This window comes from Polypterus senegalus, chromosome 15 (genome assembly GCF_016835505.1).
Source record: "Polypterus senegalus isolate Bchr_013 chromosome 15, ASM1683550v1, whole genome shotgun sequence".
Taxonomy (NCBI): Eukaryota; Metazoa; Chordata; class Cladistia; order Polypteriformes; family Polypteridae; genus Polypterus; species Polypterus senegalus.
Window position 1 is genome coordinate 86,764,997 of NC_053168.1, and position 25,422 is coordinate 86,790,418.

A 25,422-nucleotide genomic window follows, 5' to 3' on the forward strand; every position below is an offset into this window, starting at 1 on the left:
CTAATGCCTCAAGATATTCAAATATACAAGAGCAGTAGATGCATCGGTTTGCAAATAAATTAGATCTACTATCAAGTTGACAAAATCTAATACATAATTGTGAATGTTTTGTTTTTTTTCTGTTGTGCAAGTCCACACACTTGAACCTGTCTCTACCAGATTTTTCAAAGATAGCCTATGTTCTGCCCTCCTGTACAAATAGGTAATGTTTTGTTCTAATATTTTATCCCTGAGAAAAATAACTTTGTAACTAAATTTAGTGACTGTTAGGAAGGTGCCACTAAGAGGCATATTTTAGACATGGCACAAGTATGCAGAGTTGCTCTGTATAATTGGTTTAGTCAGTGAAATTTTGATTTTGAGGCAAATTGTTTTCTCCTGAGCAATTTTTTTAGTAATAGTACCTGTACTTTTTTCTACCCCTTGCAGCAAGGAATACCCCTGCTGTTTTGTAGTAGTTATAGTTTTTTAAAAAAATCAAGCTGTTTTTATTCAAAATTGATATGGGAAAGGTAACTGGCTTTAGAAGAGCATAGCATAAAAAATGTTTTTCATAAAATGTGTAACACAAATACACAATGGCATGTAAAACACAGCATATTAAATAATGTAAATTAAGTAATATGAACTGTGGAGCTTTTCTGCTTAAAAATATGCAGGTCAACCCAGCCTCTTCATCAGACTTCATTTACAATAAAACTTTGTCTTATCCTTGCTCTTGGATTGGCACAGAACTTTTTCCCTTAATGTCTTCCATTTTTTTTGAGAAATCACTTTTTTGTGTGTAATTTTAATTTGTGCTTTACATCTCATGCCGCAGAGTGATGGTTCCCATCCTGGGGTCCGTGGCAAAATGGGGGCGGGAGAGTAATCGTACAATTTTCTCATGTAAAAAGGTGTAAGTAATTCACCTTAAATTTTAGCAATATTGTCGCATTGTTAGTACGCTAGTCAATGATGCATATTAGTAAACATGTTTTTCAAATGCCACTTGAAGGTTACTGCAAACGTACACATGTTGCATTGTGGCGTGAAAGCAGTTCACAGCAAGCTAGACATAGTGTGTGAAATGCTAAAACATTCATTTTTTAAAAAGGAAACATTCCTAAGAAAATATTTCTTGCAGTTTGGCTTTAAATTCATAAAATGAGTCACATTCTAAAGCAAAATCTAAATCTAGAAAGTATGACGCTTCATATAAAGAGTTCAGATTTGTGAGGGCTTAGAAACAAGACAGACTTGATTACCTCAAATGCGTTCCTTGTCAGGAAATTCTGTCAAACGAATGCTTAAAGCCGCCTAAATTGAAAACACATCTAGAAAATAAACATCCAGCTGATGTTGAGAAACATGTTGACTTTTTCCAAAGGAAACCAGCACTGCTTGTGAAACAAGCATGCACTTCACACAGCAAGCAGCAGTTTCAGAGAGGGCACTGAAGGTGTCTTTTTGACACTGTATCACATTGCCAGTTTAAACAAAGTTCACATAGTTGGATAAGATCTGATATTACCAGTGACCAAAGACATAGTTCAGGAATTACTTGGTGAGGAAGCTGCCCGTAAAATTGTCACTGTCCCGTTGTCATACAACAATGTCTGTAGGCGAATATTTCACATGACTGAGGGTGTAACAGACCAATTACTGGAACAGCTACAAAAACAGCCCTTGATTTGCATTGCAGTTGCACAAAAGCACAGATGTAGCTAACGCAGCATAGTATAATGTTTATGTCAGATTTATTGGAGATGGAAAATTTGTTGAGGAGCTTTTATTCTGCAAAGAAATTTGGAGGAAGGCAACAGGTTATCTGTTGAGCATCTGTTGGTGAAGAAAGATTCATTGATCTTGACTTTGCTAACGATGCTGTGATCTTCACAGAGTCAATGGAGGCTCTGATCAGTGCTCTCGAGCGACTGAGCGAAGAGTCTGTGTCTGAGCTTGTGAGTGTCCTGGATAAAAACCAAGATCCAGGCCTTTAATGACCTCTTAGGCACAGCCATCAGCAGTGTGTCTGTCTTCGGAAAGAGTGTCGACCTTGTCAAGACGCTTACTTACCTCGGCAGTGACATTCATGTCTCCGGTGACTCTCCCTGTAAAGTCAGTAGATGGACGCTATCCAGTGACTTTAGAAGAAGACTGGACTCCTTCGGTACGGTGTCTCTTCAGAGAATGCTTGAGTACCGCTGGTTTGTGTCCAATGAGCTGTTGTTCACAGAGTCCCGAATGAGGCACATTACCTGCATTGTGAGGGAACATCAGTTACAGCACTATGGCTATGTGGCACGATTCCCCTAGGGTAATCCAGCTTGCAGGATCCTCACTGTTGAGTACCCAAATGGCTGGACCAGGCCAAGGGGACACCCACGTAATATCTTGCTGCAGCAGATGGTTATTTCTGGAGGGTAGGATCAGACCGCGTGTTTACCTGGGGGTTGCCAACCAGGATCCCAAGCTGTTTCGTTGTGTGGTGGGTGCAGCAACGCGCTATACCAATGCATGCTCCCTGACCTTACCTGACTTGCAACAGATCAAGACATTGGTCTTATTGCATGGCACATGACAGGCAAGTGTAGTGGAGTCACTACATTAATAAAAACCAGAGCTCCAGATGCCGTGGATACACACTACATGCTTCACAGAGCAGCACTTGTCGCTAAAAGGTTGGAAGATTAATTGCAAAAAGTGTTTCAAGGCATTGCTAAAGTTGTAAATAGTATCAAAGCACATCCCCTTAAACACAGGCTGTGTTGCCAAACTGCAGTGACATGGACGCCAGTTTTGAAAGCCTTCTGCTGCATTCTGTGGTGCGGTGGCTGTCTCGTGGGGCAGTTTTACAATGAGTGTTTGATCTCTACAAAGACCTGCGTGAATTTCTTTTATCTAAATACACCCAGTTTGCTAACTGTTTTGACAACTTGTTGTGGATTCTGAAGCTTACCTATTTGGCTGACATATTTAAACTTTTAAATACAGTAATACCTCGCTATATCGCGCTTAGACTTTAGCGGCCTTACTCTTATCGCGGATTTTAAATGAAAGCAAAATTAAATATATAACGCGGATTTTTCGCTGCTTCGCGGGTTCTGCGGACAATGTGTCTTTTTACTTCCTGTACAGGCTTCCTCAGTTGGTTTGCCCAGTTGATTTCATACAAGGGACGCTATTGGCGGATGACTGAGAAGCTAACCAATCAGAGCACGCAGTTAAGTTCCTGCGTGCTGAATGCAGTGTTAACCAGGAAGTCTCGTCTCGCTCATTCAGCATCAACGTGTTTCGCTGTGTAAAGTGTTGTGCTCTTTTGTGTTTATCTTTGTACATAGTCAAGCCCTTCATTATGGCTCCAAAACGATCTGCTACTGCTTCAGGGGCCGTGCCCAAGCACAAACGGAAGATGTTAACGATTGCGAAAAGGTAAGCGTTTTGGATTTGTTGAAGGCTACGATTCTTTTATTTAAAAAGTAGGAAAGGAATATAAGATCTACGGCCGCAGTGTCCTTTTAACCAGGGTGCAAAACGAGTTTTAAGTGGATGTAATAAGGCAGTAGTCTGGATGGAATCTGCTTTAGGGATTTGGATTGAAGACTGCCAGAAGAAGAACAACGGCAGTGCTTCACAATCGCCTGAAGAGGCTCCTTTGGAAGAGCTGTAACGCTCTCCTTTGTTGTGCAGTAAAATTAAACTCATTGTCATCGTGTCATTGTTGAGTAACCATAATTAATTTTCTACTTACAGTACTTAGTAAATGTACGTGCGTTTAGTGTCACTGTACACACATTTACTGTATACTATTTTTCTTGCATTGTACGTATTTATTGCTAGCGGCCTGTCTATCGTAATGGCTGTAACATATGTGATATCGGAGACGCTCAATATCTTTAAAATAATATTTAGGTTTTACTGTATATAAACAGTGTGTTTATATACATGATTTCAATGAATCTTACCTAATATCTAAGAGAATACAAAGGGATTATGCTGTATAACTGTGCGGGGAATATTTATAAACAGTGTGGGAGAGTTTATAAGGGCTTAAAATATATAAAATTAATCATACAAACATGGTTTCTACTTCGCGGATTTTCACATATCGCGTATGGAACGCAACCCCCGCGATCGAGGAGGGATTACTGTACTTTGAATTAGAGCATGCAGGGCCATGATCACAGTATGCTTAATTTGCAAGATAAAGTTTTTGCATTTATATAAAAAATTGGACTTTGGGAGAAAAAGCTAAACAAAGGAAATACTGTAATTCTCCTGCTCCTTCACCAGGAGCTAGGAACGTCCATTGCACCAGCAGACATATTTCTGCCTATAATATTGTCACACCTGGCACACCTGAAGGAATACTTTAGTGACTATTTCCCAGACCTGGAAAGTTGTCATTTAAACTGTATCAGAAATCCATTTGAGTCCATAGCTGAAATGGATTGTCTTGATTTGAAGTCACAAGAGGAATTGTTAGAAATGGTCAATAATTTGAGTTGATTTTAAGTTTGAAAATGCAATTCTTTACCATTCCCCTGTCAGACTTTTGGAGCAATCTCAGAAATGAATACCCAATTTTAAGCAAAAAAGCCATCTGATGCATCTTAGCAGTTGCAACAACATACTTATGTGGCAGGCTTTTCTGCACTGAAAATAATGAAAACCAAAAAGAGAGCACATTTAAATGTGGAAAATGATTTAAGATTGTCCCTAAGCCCGCTGCAACCCAGAGTAGACAAACTGTGCAAGAACCTCCAAGCCCAAAAGTATCACTAGGCCTAGGGTGAGTAGTAGGCCTGTATAACTGTTTATTATAGTCATGTGGGATGTCATTTTTTGAATGGTGATAGGTAGGGGGTTCTTAGCCAAAGGTAAGACTCTTAGGTGGGCCTTGGCATGAAAAAGGTTGGAACCCCTGCTATAGGGTTAAGCTATGGTGGGTCAGACAGATTTGATCCTGAATGAAAGGATAGATGATGAATATTGTATGTTAAACCCTTAAATATATTTCGGGCTGGTAGTCATTTTTACAAATCCAACCCAGCCACAGGGGATGCACAGACCCTAAATGGGGAGGGTTACGTCAGGAACGGCATCCGGTGTAAAATTTTGCCAAGTCAATATGCGGACAATGTAGATGATCTGCTGTGGCAACCCCTAACGGGAGCAGCCGACAGAAGAAGTAATTTTTACAAATCCAAGTATGAAACAACTTTTACACTCTGATAAAAATGCTAATTTATGATTTATAGCAATTTGAAAACAACTTTAACTATTTTTAATTATTTATATGTGTTACACTATTAAAAATGTACACAGTTAAGTTGCTTGTGCAATTTTTTAGCTTTCTGTCATCACCAACATATAGTATATCTATTCAGCTTGACAATTTAATTAATTAATGAATGAATAAAATGCTTGCACTTGAACAGTTTAAATAAATTTGCCACTTTATCAAATATATTTTCAAATGTGCTCTGTACTGAATTTTAAAAATATCAGACTATTACATATGAACAGATAATTATTACATAATAATAACTAGTGGAAACAGATTTGTGTAACTGACCATTTTTGCTCATTAAGAAAATGTTTTGCTGACGCCATTGCTGTAGTTTTAACCACCTTCTTTGACATTGTACTAAATGGCTATGTAGCATAATGAGCATGATCAGAATCACTTGTGTGAACAAAATTTTTAACACCCAGCAACGGATGGATGATGTTGTCTTAGTACTTTGAGTATGAATATAACAAGAGCAAGTCCTTAATTGATGATGTGACAATTTTGTTTATGGAACTCAATTATAGCAAACTCAATAAAGAGATAAAAAGAAGTCTATAAATAGGTTCTGGACCGTGAGCTACAAAAAAAAAACACAAACCTACCAAAGATTCTAAAATGACAGACTGTGATGGCCAACAAACTGTCTCTGATTATCTCAGTTAATCAAACTCTAAAACAGAGAAGGTGTCCTGGCACAGATATTTTAATGTCTGAGAAGCTGTGTGAATTACTTGCCTTCATAAGGTACTATGAAGTACTTCATCCATAGTGTAATATATCTAGTGCTATGAAAGTAAACAGCCTGCTTCTTGAACAGATGGACACAGCTACAGCATGAGAGATATCCATTTTACAAGTTAGCTCTTTGTAGAGATAGCCGAGGCAAACAAAGTCTCACTGTGTCTTGTATAGACATATCTTCATATTCCAACAATCTGCTTGCAATATTCTGTAGGCTGAGGATTAATGTCTTAATATTCATCATATAGTCATTTTTAAACTAAACTAAAATGATTCTGTCAAAATAAAAACTTACTTAACTTTTATACTTAAAATAAAAAAAACAATAGAAATGGTCAAAACTTCATAAAATTAAATTGAAAAAGAAATTACAGCTAAAAATAGTATAGGATAAAAAAACGTTTTCAAAAATGGAATTAAGATAACCTTGCTATCAAGTTGCAAACACAAGACTTATCTGGATTATATATTTTACTGACATCTTTATCCAAATTGATTTATAACATTTAAGATACAACTGGTTACATTTAATTTTTTTCCAACGAGAACGCAGTGTCAGTAGTAGAACTTGAACACACAACCTGAGGGTTTACATCCAAAGCTTTAACCACTATGCCACAATTCCTGCCTGTATATTTAATATTTTAAAAGTATACAACTATAAGTAATTTTAATGCAAGATAATATACTTAAAAATATGAGTAAGTTGTTCACATTTGATAAAAGTTCACAAGATTTCAAGATGAATAGTATAAAATAACAAAACTAATAAGGCAAGAATGATAAAAAATTAATTTGAGGAAAAATTATATAATAAAAGACTGTCACAAGAATTAGTCAAAGACGTCATGAAGGTTTGGGGCAACCACCCGTATATTGTTCCAAGGCTGCAAAATAGGTTTAAATTTGAACAGAGATATTCACAGATCTGAGTCCAAAACAGAACTGAAAGTATGGTATTAAAGATGGTGTCTTTATTAGCCAGTGCAGAAAATGACGCCATCGGCACTGGAAGTGACATCATCAGAGGCGCCGGAAATGATGTCATACTCAGCACTGGGGCCAGAAATGACATCATCATTGTCACCGACAAACAGAAGTGACGTTATCAGAGGCACTGGATAAGCAGAAGTGACGTCATCAGAGGCACTGGATAAGCAGAAGTGACGTCATCAGAGGCACCGGAGGCAGGCGGGATTTCCCGAAAATGGTCTGCAAGGAACTCAGAGAGACAGTTAGTGCACCCTGCTGCCCCCTGATCTGACGTGGAATTATTATTACTTGGGCCCTTTAGCTGCCTCCTACTCGCACGTGTGTGACAAGACACACAACTGTAAATATATTTTTAGTTTTGCCCTTTTAAATGTTTTATATGCATTTTATTTATTTTAACATTGTATTAATTTTATTAGAATCAAAGAACAATCTACACAAGCAAGTCAAGTTTAACAAAACTAGGTTAGAAACGAATCAACCCCCACCAATTTGCTTTTTCCAATTTTAGATAATATATAACATCAGTTACCCACTTACTTAAAAGAGGTGAGTTAGCATTCTTCCAGTTGCGCAAGATAAGTCTACATGCTAATAGTGAAGTAAAGGCAATTAAGGTTTATTTGTCCTTCTCCACTTTAAGATTTCTGGAAGTACACCATACAAAGCTGTTAGTGGATTAGGAGGGATTGTGACACCAAGGCTGTCTGAAAGGCATTTAAAGATTATGGTCTGGAATGATGTTAATTTGGTGCATACCTCAAACATATCGCCCAATGAGGCTGGAACTTGATTGCAACGTTCTCAGGTTGGATCTTGCCCTGTAAATATTTTAGAAAATTTTAAATGAGACAGATGCGCTTGATATATAATTTTAAGTTGGATATTGTCTGCTTTGTGCATATGGAGCTCAAGTAAATTCTATGCATTGCTACCTTCCACTCCTTTCTGAGATGTTGAGTGAGAGATCATTTTCCCATTGTACTCTGTGATTTTTGAAAGGGAGGGACTTTAAAATATTTTTATATATTACAGAAATGCAGTCTGAGTCCTCATGACTGATCAATATTTTTTTCGGAATAGAGGTAGGTGGGAGGTGAAGGAAATTGGGCAGGTTTTGATTAACAAAGTTTTGAATTTGAAGGTAGTGAAAGAAATGTTTTGCTGGAAAGTTAAATTTGGAGTGTAATTGTTGGTAGGATGCAAGGACGTTTTCTATGTATAGATCTCTAAGTGATTTTAACTCGAATATTTTTCAGACATTTAAATACTGCGTACGTTTGAGAGGGTGGAAAAAGGTGGCTCTCGTGCAGAGGTGCCACAGATAAACGCTTCTCTGTCTTAAAATACTTTCTACAGCCTGTGTCTATTCATCTGTTTGTGTCAAAGTCCAAGTTTTTATAGCTTGTATATTCGCTGCCCAGTAATAAAATTGAAAAGTTAGGTAGAGCCATGCCACATTTTGCCTTAGGTCCAAATAAATTAGGTTATGATTGAATCTAATTTATTAAAAAAATATTTATTAATGTATATTGGAATGTTTTGAAATAGAAAAAGCTTAGGAAGGATATTCATATTGACAATGTTAATTCTTCCAGCTAAAGTAAGATGGAGGGTAGACCATCTATGCAAGTGTTGCTTAATTTTTTCCATGCAGACAGCAACATTTTGTTGATAAAGAGCTTTATGTTTGATGTTTAGCCCTAGGTATTTAAACTGATCTGCGATGATAAAAGGGAAGGTGTCCAATCTAATATTGTGTGCTTGAGAATTCACTGGAAAGATCATGCTTTTATTCAAATTAATTTTGAGACCAGACATTCTATTAGTGCTGTTAGAACTACAGGCACAGTATTTTGTGGATCAGATATATACAGTACCATATCATCTGCATATAGAGAAATTTTCTGTTCAAGTCTTTCTCTGGTAATCCCCTTTATCTCATAAGCATTTCGACAGTGAGCTGCCAGTGGCTCAATGGTGATTGCAAAAAGCAGTGGTGACAAGGGATATCCTTGTCTAGTACCAAGTTCTAGTTTGAAGTAGTCTGAATTAATGTTATTAATACAAACTGAACCTTCTGGACTGGTATACAGTAGTTTAATCCATGCACAAATGTTTGTGCCAAACCCAAATTTCTCCAATATGATGAAAAAGTAGTTCTATTCAACCATATCAAATGCTTTTTCTGGATCCAACAGTAATAATATATCCAGGGTGTTCGACTTTGTAGGTAAATTATATTACATTAAACAGGCATCGAAGATTGGAAGCTAAGTGTCTGCCTTTAATCAATCCAGTTTTGTCTTGTGCTATTATTGAAGGAAGCACTTTCTCAGTCCTTCTAGCTAGGACTTTGGAGAGTATCTTAACATCATTATTCAAAAGTGAGATTGTTCTGTATGATGCTTATTGTCCTTATTTTGCATACGAAAGACGGTAATTAAAGTTTGACGAAAATTTTGAGGTAGAATTTGATTGCCTTTAGCTTCTGTAACTGTTGCTAATAAAAGGGGAGCTAGCTTAATTGAGTTTTTTATAAAGGGTAGTCATCGGGGCCTGCTGCTTTCCCACTCTGAAGTGAGTTTATAGCATCTAGTAATTCTGATAGTGCCAGAGGTTTATCCAATTCCTCTGCACTGGGAGTATCTAGTTGTGGTATCTGTATTGCATACAGAAATGCATTAGGTTGTGTCTTGTCTTCTTTAAACTGAGTAGAATATAAGGACTTGTAGTAGTGATAGATAGACGAATAGATAGATAGATAAACAGATACTTTATTAATGCCCATGGGAAAATTCACATAATGTGTGCATTATATTTTTATGGTCAATTTTTTTATGTCCGTCTGTATTAGTAATTTCTGGAATTGCATTGTGAACTTCCAGCTTGTGGATTTGTTGAGCTAAAATCTTATTAGCTTTCTCTTCGTCTTCATAGTAATGATGTCTTGATTTAAAAAAGAGTTGTTCTGTTTCATTAGTTGTCAAGAGGTTGAGTTCTGAATGTGGACCCTGCCTTTTCCTATAAAGTGCTTCATTTGGACACTTGGCATGTTCTTGATCTATTCTGGTAATTTCACTGATTAGCTTTGATACCTTCTTGGTTTCCAATTTATTTTTGTGGGTAATGTATGAGATAATCTGTCCTCTTAAGAAAGCCTTCATAGTTTCCCAGGGTACTCCTGCAGAAACCTCAGAGGATGTATTGGCTGTATATTCTATACACTTCTTGTCTGCTGATAAAAGTGGGTTAAGACACCATCTGCAAGTATGTGGGGCTAAGTGTTTTTAGCTCCATGATCAAAGGGACATTGTCAGAGATAACAATAGCATCGTAGTTACAAGATTTAATTGCAGGTAAGAAGTTATTATCGATATAAAAAATCAATTCTTGAATAGTAGTGATGCACTGGTAAGTAGAAGGAATAAGCTCTTGAGGTTGGGTTTAGAAATCTCCAGGGGTCTGATAAGTTGTGATCGGTTACAAACTGTGTAATTGTTTTTGCGGTGTTAGATGTAATCACCCCTGATGCAGGAGACCTATATAGGTCTGGATTTAAAACACAATTAAAGTCCTCAGCCATTATAATTTTATGAGTGTTCACATTGGGAATGGATACAAATACGTTTCGGATGAAGTCTCTATCATCCACATTGGGCGCATAAATATTTACAGTTAAATAAATTACCCATGGCAATCACATATCTCCCTTCTAGATCAGATACTTCATCTGTCACTACAAATGAGATTGTTCTATGTATAAGAATTCCCACACCTCTAGTTTTCTTTGTAAAGCTGGAATAGAATATTTGGCCAGTTTAGTCTCTGTGTAGCTGAAACTGATCCTTACTTAATAAGTGGGTCTCCTGTAAAAATACTATTTTAGTAATTAGACTTGTTAGGAGCAGATCGTTTTGGAGCCATAATGAAGGGCTTGACTATGCACAAAGATAAACACAAAAGAGCACAAAGTTAACTCTTTACACAGCGAAACACGTTGATGCTGAATGAGCGAGACAAGACTTCCTGGTTAACACTGCATTCAGCACACAGGAACTTAACTGCGTGCTCTGATTGGTTAGCTTCTCAGTCATCCGCCAATAGCGTCCCTTGTATGAAATCAACTGGGAAAACCAACTGAGGAAGCATGTACAGGAAGTAAAAAGACCCATTGTCCGCAGAACCTGCGAAGCAGCGAAAAATCGGCATTCTATATTTAGTTATGCTTACATATAAAATCTGCGATAGAGTGAAGCCGCGAAAGTTAAAGTGCGATATAGCGAGGGATTACTGTAGTTGATTCAGGAGGAACAAGCAAGTGTTCCCTGCCATTTAATGGGTAGTGAAGGATTGCTTTTAAGAAACACACAAATCCACAGGCAAAGAGAGGCAAAATGGACTTGGTCTTTGACAAAATGCACCCTCTTTTTTATGTGTTCCAGGGTGTGGAGAGACACTACACAGACTTGCTTACTATCTTTTGTAGTCTTAATATACTCTAAGTAAAATTGCTTCTCGTTAATGAAATGTTAGATCATCACAATGCAAACTCAGCAGTTCACTTGATAGCATGCTTTCTAAATAGTGGAGGGAAATTACAATCTGGAAAGATCTGAAATTTGCACTGTTACTTATTTCTTATCTTTATTGTGTTTTGTTCAAAGACCCTAGAGGGATAGTCTAAAAAAAATTATGCAGATTAGACATTTTATTAACGTTTACATTGTAGTTTTGTAACAGGCAAATTAATAAGTTAAAAGCAAAAAATAGTTGAAGGTATGTTGTATAGTAGCTAAATGTACAGTTTAATCATATTTACAGGTCACCTTTCAATAAAGTAAAGTGCAATGCTTTAGGAACAGGAAGCAATCATTTTGTGGTCAATAGTAAACATCTCAGCGTTTTAAATTACTTCAAAACAGCATCCTTCATGATATTAGTAAGTAAATCATCTAGAATTAAACAATATGCATAGGGAACTTCCACAGAAAAATACTGAATTTTATTATTTTATTTTTATTTATATTTTTTATTTAATTTTTATTTACAGAAGTCCATGAGTACCTTTTGTACACACTTGCAGAATATTTCAAACTAGTATGATCTACAGAAATAATTCAGTTGTGCAGGCAGCTTTTTGTTAGGCTAAAATAGTCCAGCTGTCTTTATTAATTAATTTAGAGAAAATGTACAAGGGAAGGTGAAAAGGACAGATTAACAATGGTGGGGGTCAAAAAAGTGCATAATGCTAGACAGCATTCTGCATGGAACATACTTAAATCAAAACAAACTTTGATGCACAAATATGTAAAGAGAACAGGTAGCTTGATGGACAATGTTCAAAACTTTTAGCAGAATTAGATGGTGACAAAAATGATGGGTAGACCATTGACATCTCTACAGAGGCAAAGTAATGCATGAATTGCTATGCGGTATCTCAGTGTCCCCTTTCCTGTCCTTGAACTCTATGCTTATCTCTGCTAACAGGAGAAGTACAGTCTTCTTTTCTTGATGAATCACAGAAGAGAACAGGGCATTTCAATTATTTTTAAGACATGGCTGCATGGTCCTTATAAGATAGCTTGAGACAAACTGTAAGCTACCATTAGACATTCATAAAAAATGAAACTACAGTCCTAACCTATGAAACTCGTAGCGTGCACATTGTTTCACTGTGTAGTATTCCTTTAACAACAGAGTAACTCTTCAGATGAAATGGCTTAGCTCAATAATAGCATTAATAATAGAGATTCATGTGCTTGATGACATTCTCACTGAAAAGCAAAGTAATACCAAAAAGGTACCTTCCAGGTTAAACTCCATGAAAGTACATAGAACAATAAAATATGTGTGTCTGTGGTATGTTTAGGCGCATTCAGTATTAAAGCAGTAATGAATCATATGTGTATCCATCCATCCATTATCCAACCTGCTATATCTTGCTGGTTAATTAAATGGTTAGAAGAACCAAAATGACCTAATGTAATTTAAGTAAATGTATACATTTAAAAGACCATGGGCAATGCTATATAAGACTTGGAGGGTGAAATGAGCAGAACTGTTACTTTATTACATGCACTGGATAAGTTTGTTTGATTTCTGGAATTCCATTTTTCTTGATTTTCTTTTCCACTTCTATATGGCAATGTTTGCCATATTTCTTATTTGATGCAGGTGTTTTTTGTTTGATATTTTTAAGTTTAGCAGTCTTTGCACCATTTTTGATAAGCCCTCTGTCATGTTTCAGTATGTTTGGGTAACAAGTTCTGAAAACAAGTACAGTATATGTTAAAATGTCTGTCTGTATAAAATAACATACATTATACCTAAGGGTTTTGTAATCATCCATCCAATTAGGTATTTACTTGGTTTAGATACAAACATGCAAATTTGAATTTAGCATTAGTTGGTCCAATGCACAAAGCTACAATGGTTGGAATATTGGTTTTCTTCAAGATTCAGAGTTTCAAGCTTTTATAATCAAATTTGAAAAATGTAGAGCAGTTGATTGCCTGACAGTATGTGTCTCTGAGAGGCATCTAGTCTCATGGGTAACCCATGTGAGCACAAAAAACATGCAGACTTCACAACAAAGGCACCACAGAGTCCTGTAGCATTGCAGGACCCCTTAACATCCTTCACATGAACTTTTCACACTTCTGCCATCTAAGAGAAGATACTGCAGCATCAAAGCCAGATCTGCCAGGCTGCAGGAGAGTTTTTACCCCCAAGCTGTCAGACTCCTTAACACCATGCAGCCACACCGCTTCAACCACCTCTAAAAACAGAACTTTTATACATGCAAATGATGCAAGCCACTTTCCTGCAAAGACGAGTGTGCATGTAGAAAAGAAATGAAAATCTCATACTGACCTTTAAATATATTGACACTCTTGATATCCTTCTGCTGTGAAACATTCTAACCTGTCATTTTTTACACATGTCTTAAACAACTATTATCATACACTGATAATTTCTGTATTATCTATATCTTTTATATATTATTTATTTATTATATTACATGTCTATTGATTATATTTAGGTATCTAGATTGCAAATAAAATACATTGCATCAATGTTCATATCGCTAATTACACATCAATATTGCTGCTACTTTTTTGTCTGGTCTTTGCACAATGTCTTGTTTGTGTTTTAATTTAAAATTTTAATTTTAATTCTATTTTTAATTTATTATTTGCATGTCATGTTGTTACACTGTGGACCCTGAGCTTCGCAATTTGATCTATCTGTATACTTGTACAGTATATGGTTGAGATGACAACAAAGTTCACTTTGACTTGATAAGGTTGCATGACTTAAGTGTGTTTTAGATAGCTTATGTGTTTGTTTGAGAGAGTGTAACATTAAAATAGAGGCATGCTTTCATAGTATTCATATGCGTGGGTTTGTATTTGTATTGTATTAAAATAAGCAGGAGAAAAAATACAGTGCTTGTTTTAGAAAGTCCTGTCAGTACTATATGTGAGAGCAGAACTAACTCTTAAATGGCAGATTATTATCTTTGTCCCTGTCAGCCTGCTCCCATGTGTTTCACATCTAGTGCACAGCCTTCCTACTATAACAGTTCAGAGTGAGTGTTAGCTGAATGAGAAGCAGATGACGCAGAAATTCCCAGTCTTTATCTCTCCACTAGCTCTGGCAGATAGCCCTTTTTGGCACACTGTATGGATGCTGTATGCGCTTTACTCAAGGAAGGCCTTTACGGTTTGGCTGAATGTGAATGTATGAGAATGTAAATAGTGAGGAAAAAAATTTTGCTTGGGGCTTAACAATTTATTGTTAGAGGAAGTTTTGGATATAGGTTTGCAAATACAGTTTCAGTCTAATTTCCAAGTTACACTGTAATTCAGGTAGTACCGTAGAAACAGCAATCTCAGAAAATTTGCTGTAGCACTGAGATAAACTACTCATTTGGCTATGGTCTTTGCTGGTTTTCCATGATAGGTTTAAAATAAATATTCCACCCAAAAATTATATTTTTTTTATACGTAACCTACCTCATGTAGTTTGATGGCCGAGAAAAAAACACTCATATTTTCATGTAGAACTAAAGAAAAAAGGGTTATAATGAAACATGATTGCACCTAGTTCTATCCACCAGCAAACTATGTGAGACATGTCCATGGAAAAAGGAAAAAAATTCTCACATCACTTATGTTGTATAATTCATATGTCCATTATCCAGTTAAATTTAAAATGTGGAGAACACATGCATTTTTTGCAAAAAATATTAATAGTTATGTCCTGAAAATCAGCATGGAACATAAACAGGAAAGGCACATTCCCATAATTCTGTGCTTTTGAATTGAAGATCAGCCTTTCCCCCTCATTCATTGGTAGGGCTTGGTATTGGCACTGATGTCCTGATTTGATTTTGATTCGATTCAAAACAGTATGACATCAGTATTTGCAAGATGTGGAACAAAATATCATTGTCCTTAAAAAAAAAAAAATTGACAGCACTGCACTCATTTAAAATTCATCATAATTTAGTACACATGTCTATCACCATATCAAATTCCACACATTTTATGTGGGGGCTTCTTGTTTTAATACAATGGAATGACATTTACTTTATAAAATACCTATATCATCTAGCAAATAATATTATTAAAAATAATTAAATGTTGCTTCTTAAACAATAAATATGTTATTCAGTAACCTGTTATCAAAATTTATTTTCCTATTGGACATTTAAAACTAATCTTGAATTAGTCAAAATTAAAGATACAGCAGGAAGATTTGTGTCTTTCTATAATTCTACAAATTACACATATAGTTGCTCACGAGTAAAAAATGTGTCTTCACAATTCCTCCTCAGACAAAAAACTGAAGTGTTTTAAAACAAGGATCTGATTCTGAGGCTTGTTGACAGTGGCTCTGGAACATAAAAGACAAACAGCCATTGAGAATGAGAACTCTGCTACTATGAGCTATGGGGTACAGCTTATAGATCTGCTTTATGTTGGCAGCTTTGCGCACATGTTTAATTTAGTGCTGCTCTGAAAATTCCAACAATTGCCCGCTTGCTCATTCGGGTAAGGCACGTTGCTAACATTTTCCACCGTAGCAGTGCAGCCACTATAGTCACAGGCTAAAAGAGAAGCAATGTTTATTGTACTTGCCAACACTCAAACTTCTAACTGATGTGGTTTGGCGAAGAAATGGCGCATTAGAGATGCTGAAAAGGTTTTTGGAACAGCTCTGCATACTAGTATAAGTAGCGAGGTTGCTGCTGGTGTGACTGATATGCAGAGCACTCATCTGCAACAGATTTGCTGTAGGTGCCCAGTCGTTTTTAATGTAATGACATGTGATTGTCATATAGGACTCAGCTGCCCTGGATGTTTAGCTGTCAGAGCTGTTAGGGCTATTCTCTCCACTGACCTGAGAGATGCAGCAATACTTTCCTTAAGATCTTAATAAATCCTAGGTCAATAAGTTCATTCATTTGCTTTCCTGTTGGTATAGTATACAACAGTTCTAAAACCTGTATCATTTATCGAAAGCCCTCATTGTCAATAACAGTGTAGGGTCTCATACCTTTACAGATAAAAACTGCAATAGATTGTTATTTTTGGACATGAGACACATTAAGCTTGGAGTTAAATGCTGTCTCCAGTATAGATTGTTCAGGCTCTGCTCATTTGGATGCTGACTGAGACAGTGTTTCTGGGTGATGTCTTGGTAAGTGATTTTTCAAATTTATTGTGTAACCACAATACTTAAATTCTGAGTTGCACAGCTTACATATTGCTTTACTTTAATCCAGCTGTGCTTTACCAATGCACTATTTGAATCCATAGTAAGTCCACATATCTGATTTAAGGGTCGAAGACACCAATTTCAGTTAAGGAGGACATGCCAGTTTGTGCGAAGTACTCTGTATAGATTTTTGCTTTTTTTTTTCAATGTTGAAGACGCTGATATTAGGTAAGGAGGACATGCCACTTTATATGAAGTACAAGTACTAAAACTCTTTTTCCATAGAAGTCCTTTAACACTAGAATTACCAGAGCCTACGAAAAAACTCGTAATTCCGTCCCACCTTAAACTGCTTCTTAAATCCCTTCACACCTCTCCGCCAGCGCCCTTTGTCTTCTAAATGTGCTGATAAAGAGAAGCCGGCTATTCCATCCCCCCACCAATTTAGAACGTGCACGAACTTCTCTCAGCTCATTCCTTGATTGAGTATCTGGGAGTGAAGTGGAGTTTTAGAGCGGAAATAATAGATCGTTGTTTGGAACACACGCATTTCATGTCTGTTCCGTTTCTACAGTAATCTGTGTCAACACATTGTTAAAACAGAAACTTTTTTATATTCTAGTAGTAGATGACAAAATGTAGGCATAAACTATATAATGTATAAAGCCTGAAGTCCAAATAGCAAAGAAACATTTTCACAAGAATAACACAATTGCACTTTTATTCAAACATATAACTGCAGAAACAAAAGCCGCCTTAACATGCGACATTGACACCAGTTTACTGTAACTGACTCCGTGGTTCAATAGACTCAGCCCCGCTTGGAATCAAGGGTCGCGGTTCGATCCTCGCCCCTCCGTTTTGAGAAGTAAACTGCTCTTGTCTTACTGTTTTAGAATAAAAGCATACATTTGATTTCAGTCTGTAACAGCCGGTGCAATTTATGATCCTTGTAAAGGTTAGCTTTTTTTTATTCACTTTTCACTCTCTCAGTCGCGTTCAGAATCAATCCATACAACCCCATCTGACACGGCTGTTTTCACTAAAGGCGCTATAGCTCTGCAGTGTACCACGATGCATACTAACGCACAATCACCCCGGTTCTGACACACAAGCGCTGGCAAGCTGCCTTCTTAGTATCTCACCGTCACTTGCTTTTCTTTTTATTCAGTTTTATTGAGTGTTCCTGCCAGTCCCGCATGTTGCTGTATGCTTTTCTTTTGTACTACAGGACATGCAGAGGAAAGAATGGTAAAGACCAGTAACTTCGGCGCTATATGCAATCATCAGACACTCCCCATCTGCCCGTGTCGTTCAAACACAGGAACATATATTGGTGTAAAAGTATAACAAAAGTGCACTTTTATTCAAGTGCACTTTTTCCATCGCCTTTTCCTGTAAGAAGCAGTGTACACACTTCTCTCTATGCTGTGGTTTCTATTACACACCTGAAAGAAAGAGACAATATATGTGAAAATATAATCGCACTAATGCAATATTATTTGAAAGCGAACAGCGTCAGATCGGGTGTGAATTTATGCAGGAACTGGAAATTCTCTGATCGGGACCTTCCCCCAGGGAAGAAAGTACAGTGTCAGGTGCTCATTCAGTGTAATAGAAACCATAGCACAGAGAGGTGTGTACACTGCAACAAGTACACGTGTCGTAAATGTAGGAAGGACGGTCCTTGGGTGTGTGGGAACTGTTAATATTTGAATGTGATGATTTTATATAGCACGGAATGAAAATCTGCACTTCTTAGCATTGCACCATGCAAGATGTCGTATCAATCGCCTACTGTAACTTGCTTTCTTTTTCTTGGTTATACAGGTAGTTTTGAATAAAAGTGCACTTGTTTTGTTTGCGAAATGAAGTGTCTGCGTGCACTTTTCGTGGCATTACACGTGTATTTTTTGAGCATGCCCGTTTGAGCAGTATAAAAGTATTGAAAAGTATAACAAAACAACGGGCAGATGGGGAGTGTCTGATGATTGCATATAGCGCCGAACTTACTGCTCTTTACTATTCTCTCCTCTGCGTGCCCTGAGTACAAAAGAAACAGAATACAGGCGCTATAGCTCTGCGTTGTACCACGATGCATACTAACGCCCCCACCGGTTCTGACACACAGGCGCTGGCGAAGCTGCCTTCGTATCTCACCGTCACTTGATTTTCTTTTTATTCAGTTTTATTGAGTGTTCCTGCCAGTCCCGCATGTTGCTGTATGCTGGATAGAGAGAAGTGTGTACACTGCTTCTTACAGGAAAAGGCGATGGAAAAAGTGCACTTTTGTTATACTTTTACACCAATATATGTTCCTGTGCTTGAGCGACATGGGCAGATGGGGAGTGTCTGATGATTGCATATAGCGCGAAGTTACTGGTCTTTACCATTCTTTCCTCTGCATGTCCTGTAGTACAAAGAAAAAGCATACAGCAACATGCGGGGACTGGCAGGAACACTCAATAAAGCGAAAAGCAAGTGACGGTGAGATCGAAGAAGGCAGCTTCGCCAGCGTTTGTGTGTCAGAACCGGGGTGATTGTGCGTTAGTATGCATCGTGGTACACTGCAGAGCTATAGCGCGTCTTTAGTGAAAACAGCCGTGTCAGATGGGGTTGTATGGATTGATTCTGAGCGCGACTGAGAGAGTGAAAAGTGAATAAAAAAAAAGCTAACCTTTACAAGGATCATAAACTGCACCGGCTGTTACAGACTGAAATCAAAAGTATGCTTTTATTCTAAAACAGTAAGACAAGAGCAGTTTACTTCTCAAAACGGAGGGCGCAGGATCGAACCCGCGACCCCTTTGATTCCCAAGCGGGGGCTGAGTCTATTGAACCACGGAATCAGTTACAGTAAACTGGTGTCAATGTCGCATGTTAAGGCGGCTTTTTGTTTCTGCAGTTATATGTTTGAATAAAAGTGCAATTGTGTTATTCTTGTGAAAATGTTTCTTTGCTATTTGGACTTCAGGCTTCATACATGATATAGTTTATGCCTACATTTTGTCATCTAATACTAGAATATAAAAAAGTTTCTGTTTTAACAATGTGTTGACACAGATTACTGTAGAAACGGAACAGACATGAAATGCGTGTGTTCCAAACAACGATCTATTATTTCCACTCTAAAACTCCACTTCACTCCCAGATACTCAATCAAGGCCTGAGCTGAGAGAAGTTCGTGCACGTTCTAAATTGGTGGGGGGATGGAATAGCCGGCTTCTCTTTATCAGCACATTTAGAAGACAAAGGGCGCTGGCGGAGAGGTGTGAAGGGATTTAAGAAGCAGTTTAAGGTGGGACGGAATTACGAGTTTTTCGTAGGCTCTGGTAATTCTAGTGTTAATAGGCAAATTAGCAGCATCTACTGGATCGGACGCAAAAAAAACAAAGATAACCAAAAATCTACATATAATAATAGAGAACTAGATCAATCTTGAGACATTAAGAATCAATTTAGAATCAATTAAATGAAAAACATTGATTAACTGGAAAATCAATATTTTTACTCAGACCTATTCATTGGTTAAGAGTCCTGTTTTCAATTGTCTGATCATTATCCAGTGCTTGTGAGCTTCTGAGGACTGGGATGTAGACTGCCTGGTAAATCTGACGCTTCATCCAAGGACTTCACCTTCATGGTCTGGTACAATCTCTGTAAACAGCTCCTACTGCACTGATTCCTTGAACATTCTCATGAATCCATTCCCTCACTCATTGAACAACGTCCCAAAATGCTTGAACTCCTCCACTTGGGACAGTTGGTCACCCATTACTTGTAGAGAACAATCAACTTTTTTCCTGGAAAAGACCATGTGCTGATTCTTATCTTAGCTACACTATACTCAGCTGCAGACTGTTCCTGTCCATACAGATGTCACATGACCACCAAAGTCTCCCAGTAGGACTACACAATCAGTTGATGGTACTCTTGTAATCAGCAAATCCAATGTTGTTTAAAGGACAGAAAACTCCACTGAGTTTTCCACTGAAACAAGCTCCTACAGTATGCCACCCAGATGAGCATACCCATAACCATCCTGTGACTCTTCTGTGGTGCAGTTTCAAATGGAAGAGAGACCACCGTTGATCAATAAGGTTTGCTCCAGATTCAATGCTGGACATAAACAAAAACCCAATTATATATAGCTGGTAATATTTCACACTTTTGCACAGGTTCCAGCTTATTCCACATCAGAGAAGTTACATTAATTTCCCAATAGCAAGTTTTCATTGCCAAAATGTAGTTTTCTTAGATACATCCCACTGTTGCCTGTCACCCATAAGGCACTGCATTCAACCCTCACCATTCTTCCTCTGGATGGTGAGCTCACATGACAGGCCAATGCAGCTTTTTGGACTGAGTTCAAACAAGCTATGTAGGTCACTCTGCAGTCATGCTTGGCTCCAGAAGTGAGTCATGATACCCCTGTCCTTGGTGAGGTTCTCTTCCATTTATTTGGGTTTATCATAAGTGTCATTAATGGATTTTTTTGTCTAGGTCTTTACTTTCAATGAAATTTTCCAAGGTAACCCAACCAGCAATGCACATTTCCTGACAACATAGTTATAAGGATCATTGAAGCACAAAACGTCCCTCCTCCTATACATCAAGGCCGTAATCTTAGTAAAGGCAGTACTGCTCTATTACTCATGCTAAATTATATCACATTCAATACGTGGTTTCTTGTAGAAAAAGTAATGTATTTTGCATGGTATAGTCATACTAACAAGAACTACAAGACTAAGTCTCCTGTTGAAAAATTAGAGGAAAAATAAGCTGTTATACGGAAAGTATAATTTATCTATATACAGTACATAATGCTCAGAGCATGCAGCGCAGTTGTGAAGCATTTAACTTTAAAGACTCACCACTCCAGTATACTGGCTTCAAATTCCATGCATTTTTACTCAGTATATGGAGTTTGAAGGTTCACTGTATGACTGTGGGGACTTTCCTCCCATATCCTAGTGTCTTAGTTTGATTGGTAATTGTAAACTGAGCCAGTGTAAGTGTGTGAATATGTGAGAGTGATCCCTGTGATGAGGTAGTACTTGATCCAGGACAGATTGCTGATTTAATGCATGGTACTACTGTGAAGGACACTATCTCCTCCATGTCCTTGAACTTGGTTAAGCAGGTTTGACAATATAATGTTATGTAATTTGAGGGGTAACTACACTCACTTTACATGCACTATCTTTATTTCTATATTACAACCACCTGTTTATCCATCCATCCATTTTCCAACCGCTGAATCCGAACACAGGGTCACGGGGGTCTGCTGGAGCCAATCCCAGCCAACACAGGGCACAAGGCAGGAACCAACCACCTGTTTATAATTCATTAAAATTATATATATATACAAATCCATCAACAGTATTTAATGGTATTTTTTTTTCTTCTTCATTTGTTCATTAAATAAATGTGTGTCAAATACTGGGAATTTAATGTCTTACTAACTCAGTTTCTAAAATAGGGTTAATATAGTATCCCTTTCATGGGCATTTTAACAGTGTAATATGCATGTAGCATTGTGTATATAAATAATAAAATCAAAGAAAGGCTAAAAGAAAAAAAAATAGAAAAAACAAAATACATTTTTGTTTTGCACTTTTTTCTGGTTCCACTGAACAGTATTCTAATGAAAATTATTCTTCAAAAATAAAGACAAAAACTGATTTAAGCAGCAGCCCCATAGCACCCCAAAGCCCCTATACCAAAGATAATATATTCTGCACATTTATGCCACTGATTATATATAAAAATAAAATTTTTAAAAGGAAACAATATCAGGTACTAATCAGAAGTAATGGGTTTATGAAAGGTTTTAAGCATTATTATTATTTTGTAACCCTAGTCTTAACATTTATTCAATGTATATTTCTAATAAACAGGAAAACTAATATTAAAAGTAAGCCTTCAGTCTTGATATACCAGTGCTTCCCATTCTCAGCACAGTATCAGCTTTAAAGTTGTGCATGAAATTGCACTGTATACACAAAAGCAGCACTGGGCAACAGGTGTTTTCTTGGAGAATTATTTGAAAACTAGTATATCATCAACCATGGCCTCACCTGCAATTGAGAGCACCAGGCTTCACAGGGCGTAATGTCTGTGCAGGATTCATTACAATTACTTTACTTTACCTCTTTTTTTTCTATATTTTTCTTAGTTGTCAGAACATTAAAATAGACAGTAGTGATCAGGGCTTTGCTTGTGCCAAAGGAAGCATCTGCCTACAGTAGAGCAGAGAACAAACTATAATTCTGCTGCTGTGCTAATGAGGCAGCACCATCTGAGGCACACCTTTTAGAAACGCTTTGATTGGGGTTCAATTTGGAAATGTGTTGCCCACATAAATGTTATAAATTGCTCAAAAAAGGTTTTTGCTTAAGATTACTGTATTATTTTCTATCACTGCTTAGACTGCCAAAAGAAAAAGTAGTAACACAAGTTTTGAACCACATTTTTTTTTTCCATTTTCTTTTTTTAGATCGCACTGAGAAGCACTCCACCATGCCAGATTCACCTGCTGATGTGAAGACACAATCCAGGTTGACTCCACCCACAATGCCACCTCCTCCAAGTACCCAAGGAGCTCCAAGGACCAGCTCTTTTACCCCTACTACATGTAACTACATTTACATCTACTCTTAGTGATTAATCAGGTCCATTTTAATTATTTCAGTTTTGTTTCCAGGTTTTCCAAAAATGCAATAAAATCTCTTTGCTGTTTTATAGATTTTACAAAGTGGCCAGAATTCAAAAAGTGTTAATACATATTGATTAGTATATATTTCATTTTGAAAATCTAGATTCAGAATATGCTTTCTCTCTTACTCAGTCTAAAATTGCATTGTTAAAGCTCACTTTATGTGGTTATTTAGTAGCAGTGATACATGAGAGGACTGATATTATATGATAATCTTATTTAATGTGTATGTAATGGTGATTATCTGTTTCTATAGAAAAAAGTGAACAATGCCTTTAAATTTGTATTGCCTCTGTGCCTTGAAAGGGAATGTGGGAAGGTCTCATTTTAAAAGGAGCCTAAACTTATTGGCCACTTTAAAATGTATCAGCATATTGTGGTGTGGTGAATAGAAGTTTATTTATTTCTGTTTTGCTGTGTGTTGTACAGAGTTTCTGTTCAACAGTATGTGTTACAATCATGGAAGATCAGACATAGTAAAACAACCAACATAAAAAAATACAAGGCTGAACAAGCAGAAAAAAACATGCAAATACTGCTAGCAGGGATAAAATTCTAAGGAAATGGATTGACAGAATATATAACACCTGAACAGAAAACAATTCACAACAAAAATGGACATGAAGGGATTGCTTCTAAAAATTACTTTAGTTTAAGTACATTTTAACCTTCAGTATACAAAGCAAAAAGAAATTGCCAAGAGTCAGAGTTAATCAGCAATAAACATGTAATAAGAAATACTAAAAATCAAAAAATGCTTTTTAAGGTCAAAAATAAGGCACTGGATGGAGTAGGGCTGTCATATTATACAAAAATAGGTTTTCCTTCTGATTAAAATCTCAAGTAATCAATACAGACTTCAACGTATTCAATGTTAATGGTTGCAGTGTGCCATCCATTGGAATGTATTTTGTAAGGCATATAGTATTAAAATGCATTGCATTTTTGATTCCAACAGATGACACATCACAAACATTAGCATTGCTTTTATAAATCTCTTACCAGATGGCATATAACAGTGGCATAACCCCAGATGGAAACACAGACACACGTGCAGAAACATGTTCTTTTATTAAGGTGGATTAGAGTTTGAATACTAATATTAAAAATATTTGAAGCAGTACTAGGGTGTTTTACCGTGTTAGCCATTATGAATGAAGTGAAAAGCTAAGCAAAATAATACCTTTTATTGGCTAACTAAAAAGGTGACAATACCTGTATGCAATCTTTTGAGGCAACTCCAGCCTCTTCTTCAGGCAAGATGTAATGTAATGTAAGAAGGGGCCGGAGTTGCCTCAAAAGCATGCATATTGTCACTTTTTTAGTTAGCCAATAAAAGGTGTAATTTTTCTTGACCTCTGACTAAATATTTAAATATATTTGAAAATAGGTTAAAAGTTCTAAGTGCTACTACAGGTACGTTTGTATTTAACATGCCTTTGTATGGTTCATTATTTTTTCTGCTTTTTTTTTACTTGTGTGTCTGCATGGTTCTTTTTTTTTTTTTTGCTTTTTTTACTTGTTTGTCTGCAAAGCATGCAGCACATATGTCTAATGCATCAACACTCCTTCACAAAATACAGGCATGTTGCAGCACAGTGTGTCCTGGAGTAATAAAATGCCAAAGTTATTGTGAGGTTAAAAAACTAAACGGACAGTTGATTATATATATCTACTTCCTGAACATTGGTTCAAGTTACTGTGGATTTCTTCCTCCCACTTGTGTTATTATAAGCCTGTTATTCATAAAACCCATTGTTCTTGTCATAATTTTCAATGATAAGGATTTTTTTCCATAGCTGAAGGACCCATAGATTAAAGAGTTTATAGAATTCATTACTGAATTAGCAGTGGTACAAGTTTGGGTTTCTTGTTAGGAATTATTTTCTTGTTTTATCCTTTAACCACCGACCAGACTTTATTAGGATTGTTTAAGATTCTCAACTTCCTTATTTATTGGGTT

The 25,422-nt window shown here is 36.8% G+C and overlaps 1 protein-coding gene across 3 annotated transcripts in view; it reads left to right on the forward strand.

Annotated features, from left to right (window-relative positions):
• runx1t1 (RUNX1 partner transcriptional co-repressor 1) overlaps positions 1-25,422 on the forward strand; it is a 161,489-nt gene that overhangs the window by 74,450 nt on the left and 61,617 nt on the right. For all 3 annotated transcript variants that reach the window (XM_039736443.1, XM_039736444.1, XM_039736445.1), the window contains exon 2: positions 23,241-23,378. In XM_039736443.1, the coding sequence (XP_039592377.1) occupies positions 23,241-23,378 (138 nt within the window). The remainder of the gene's footprint in view (positions 1-23,240; positions 23,379-25,422) is intronic.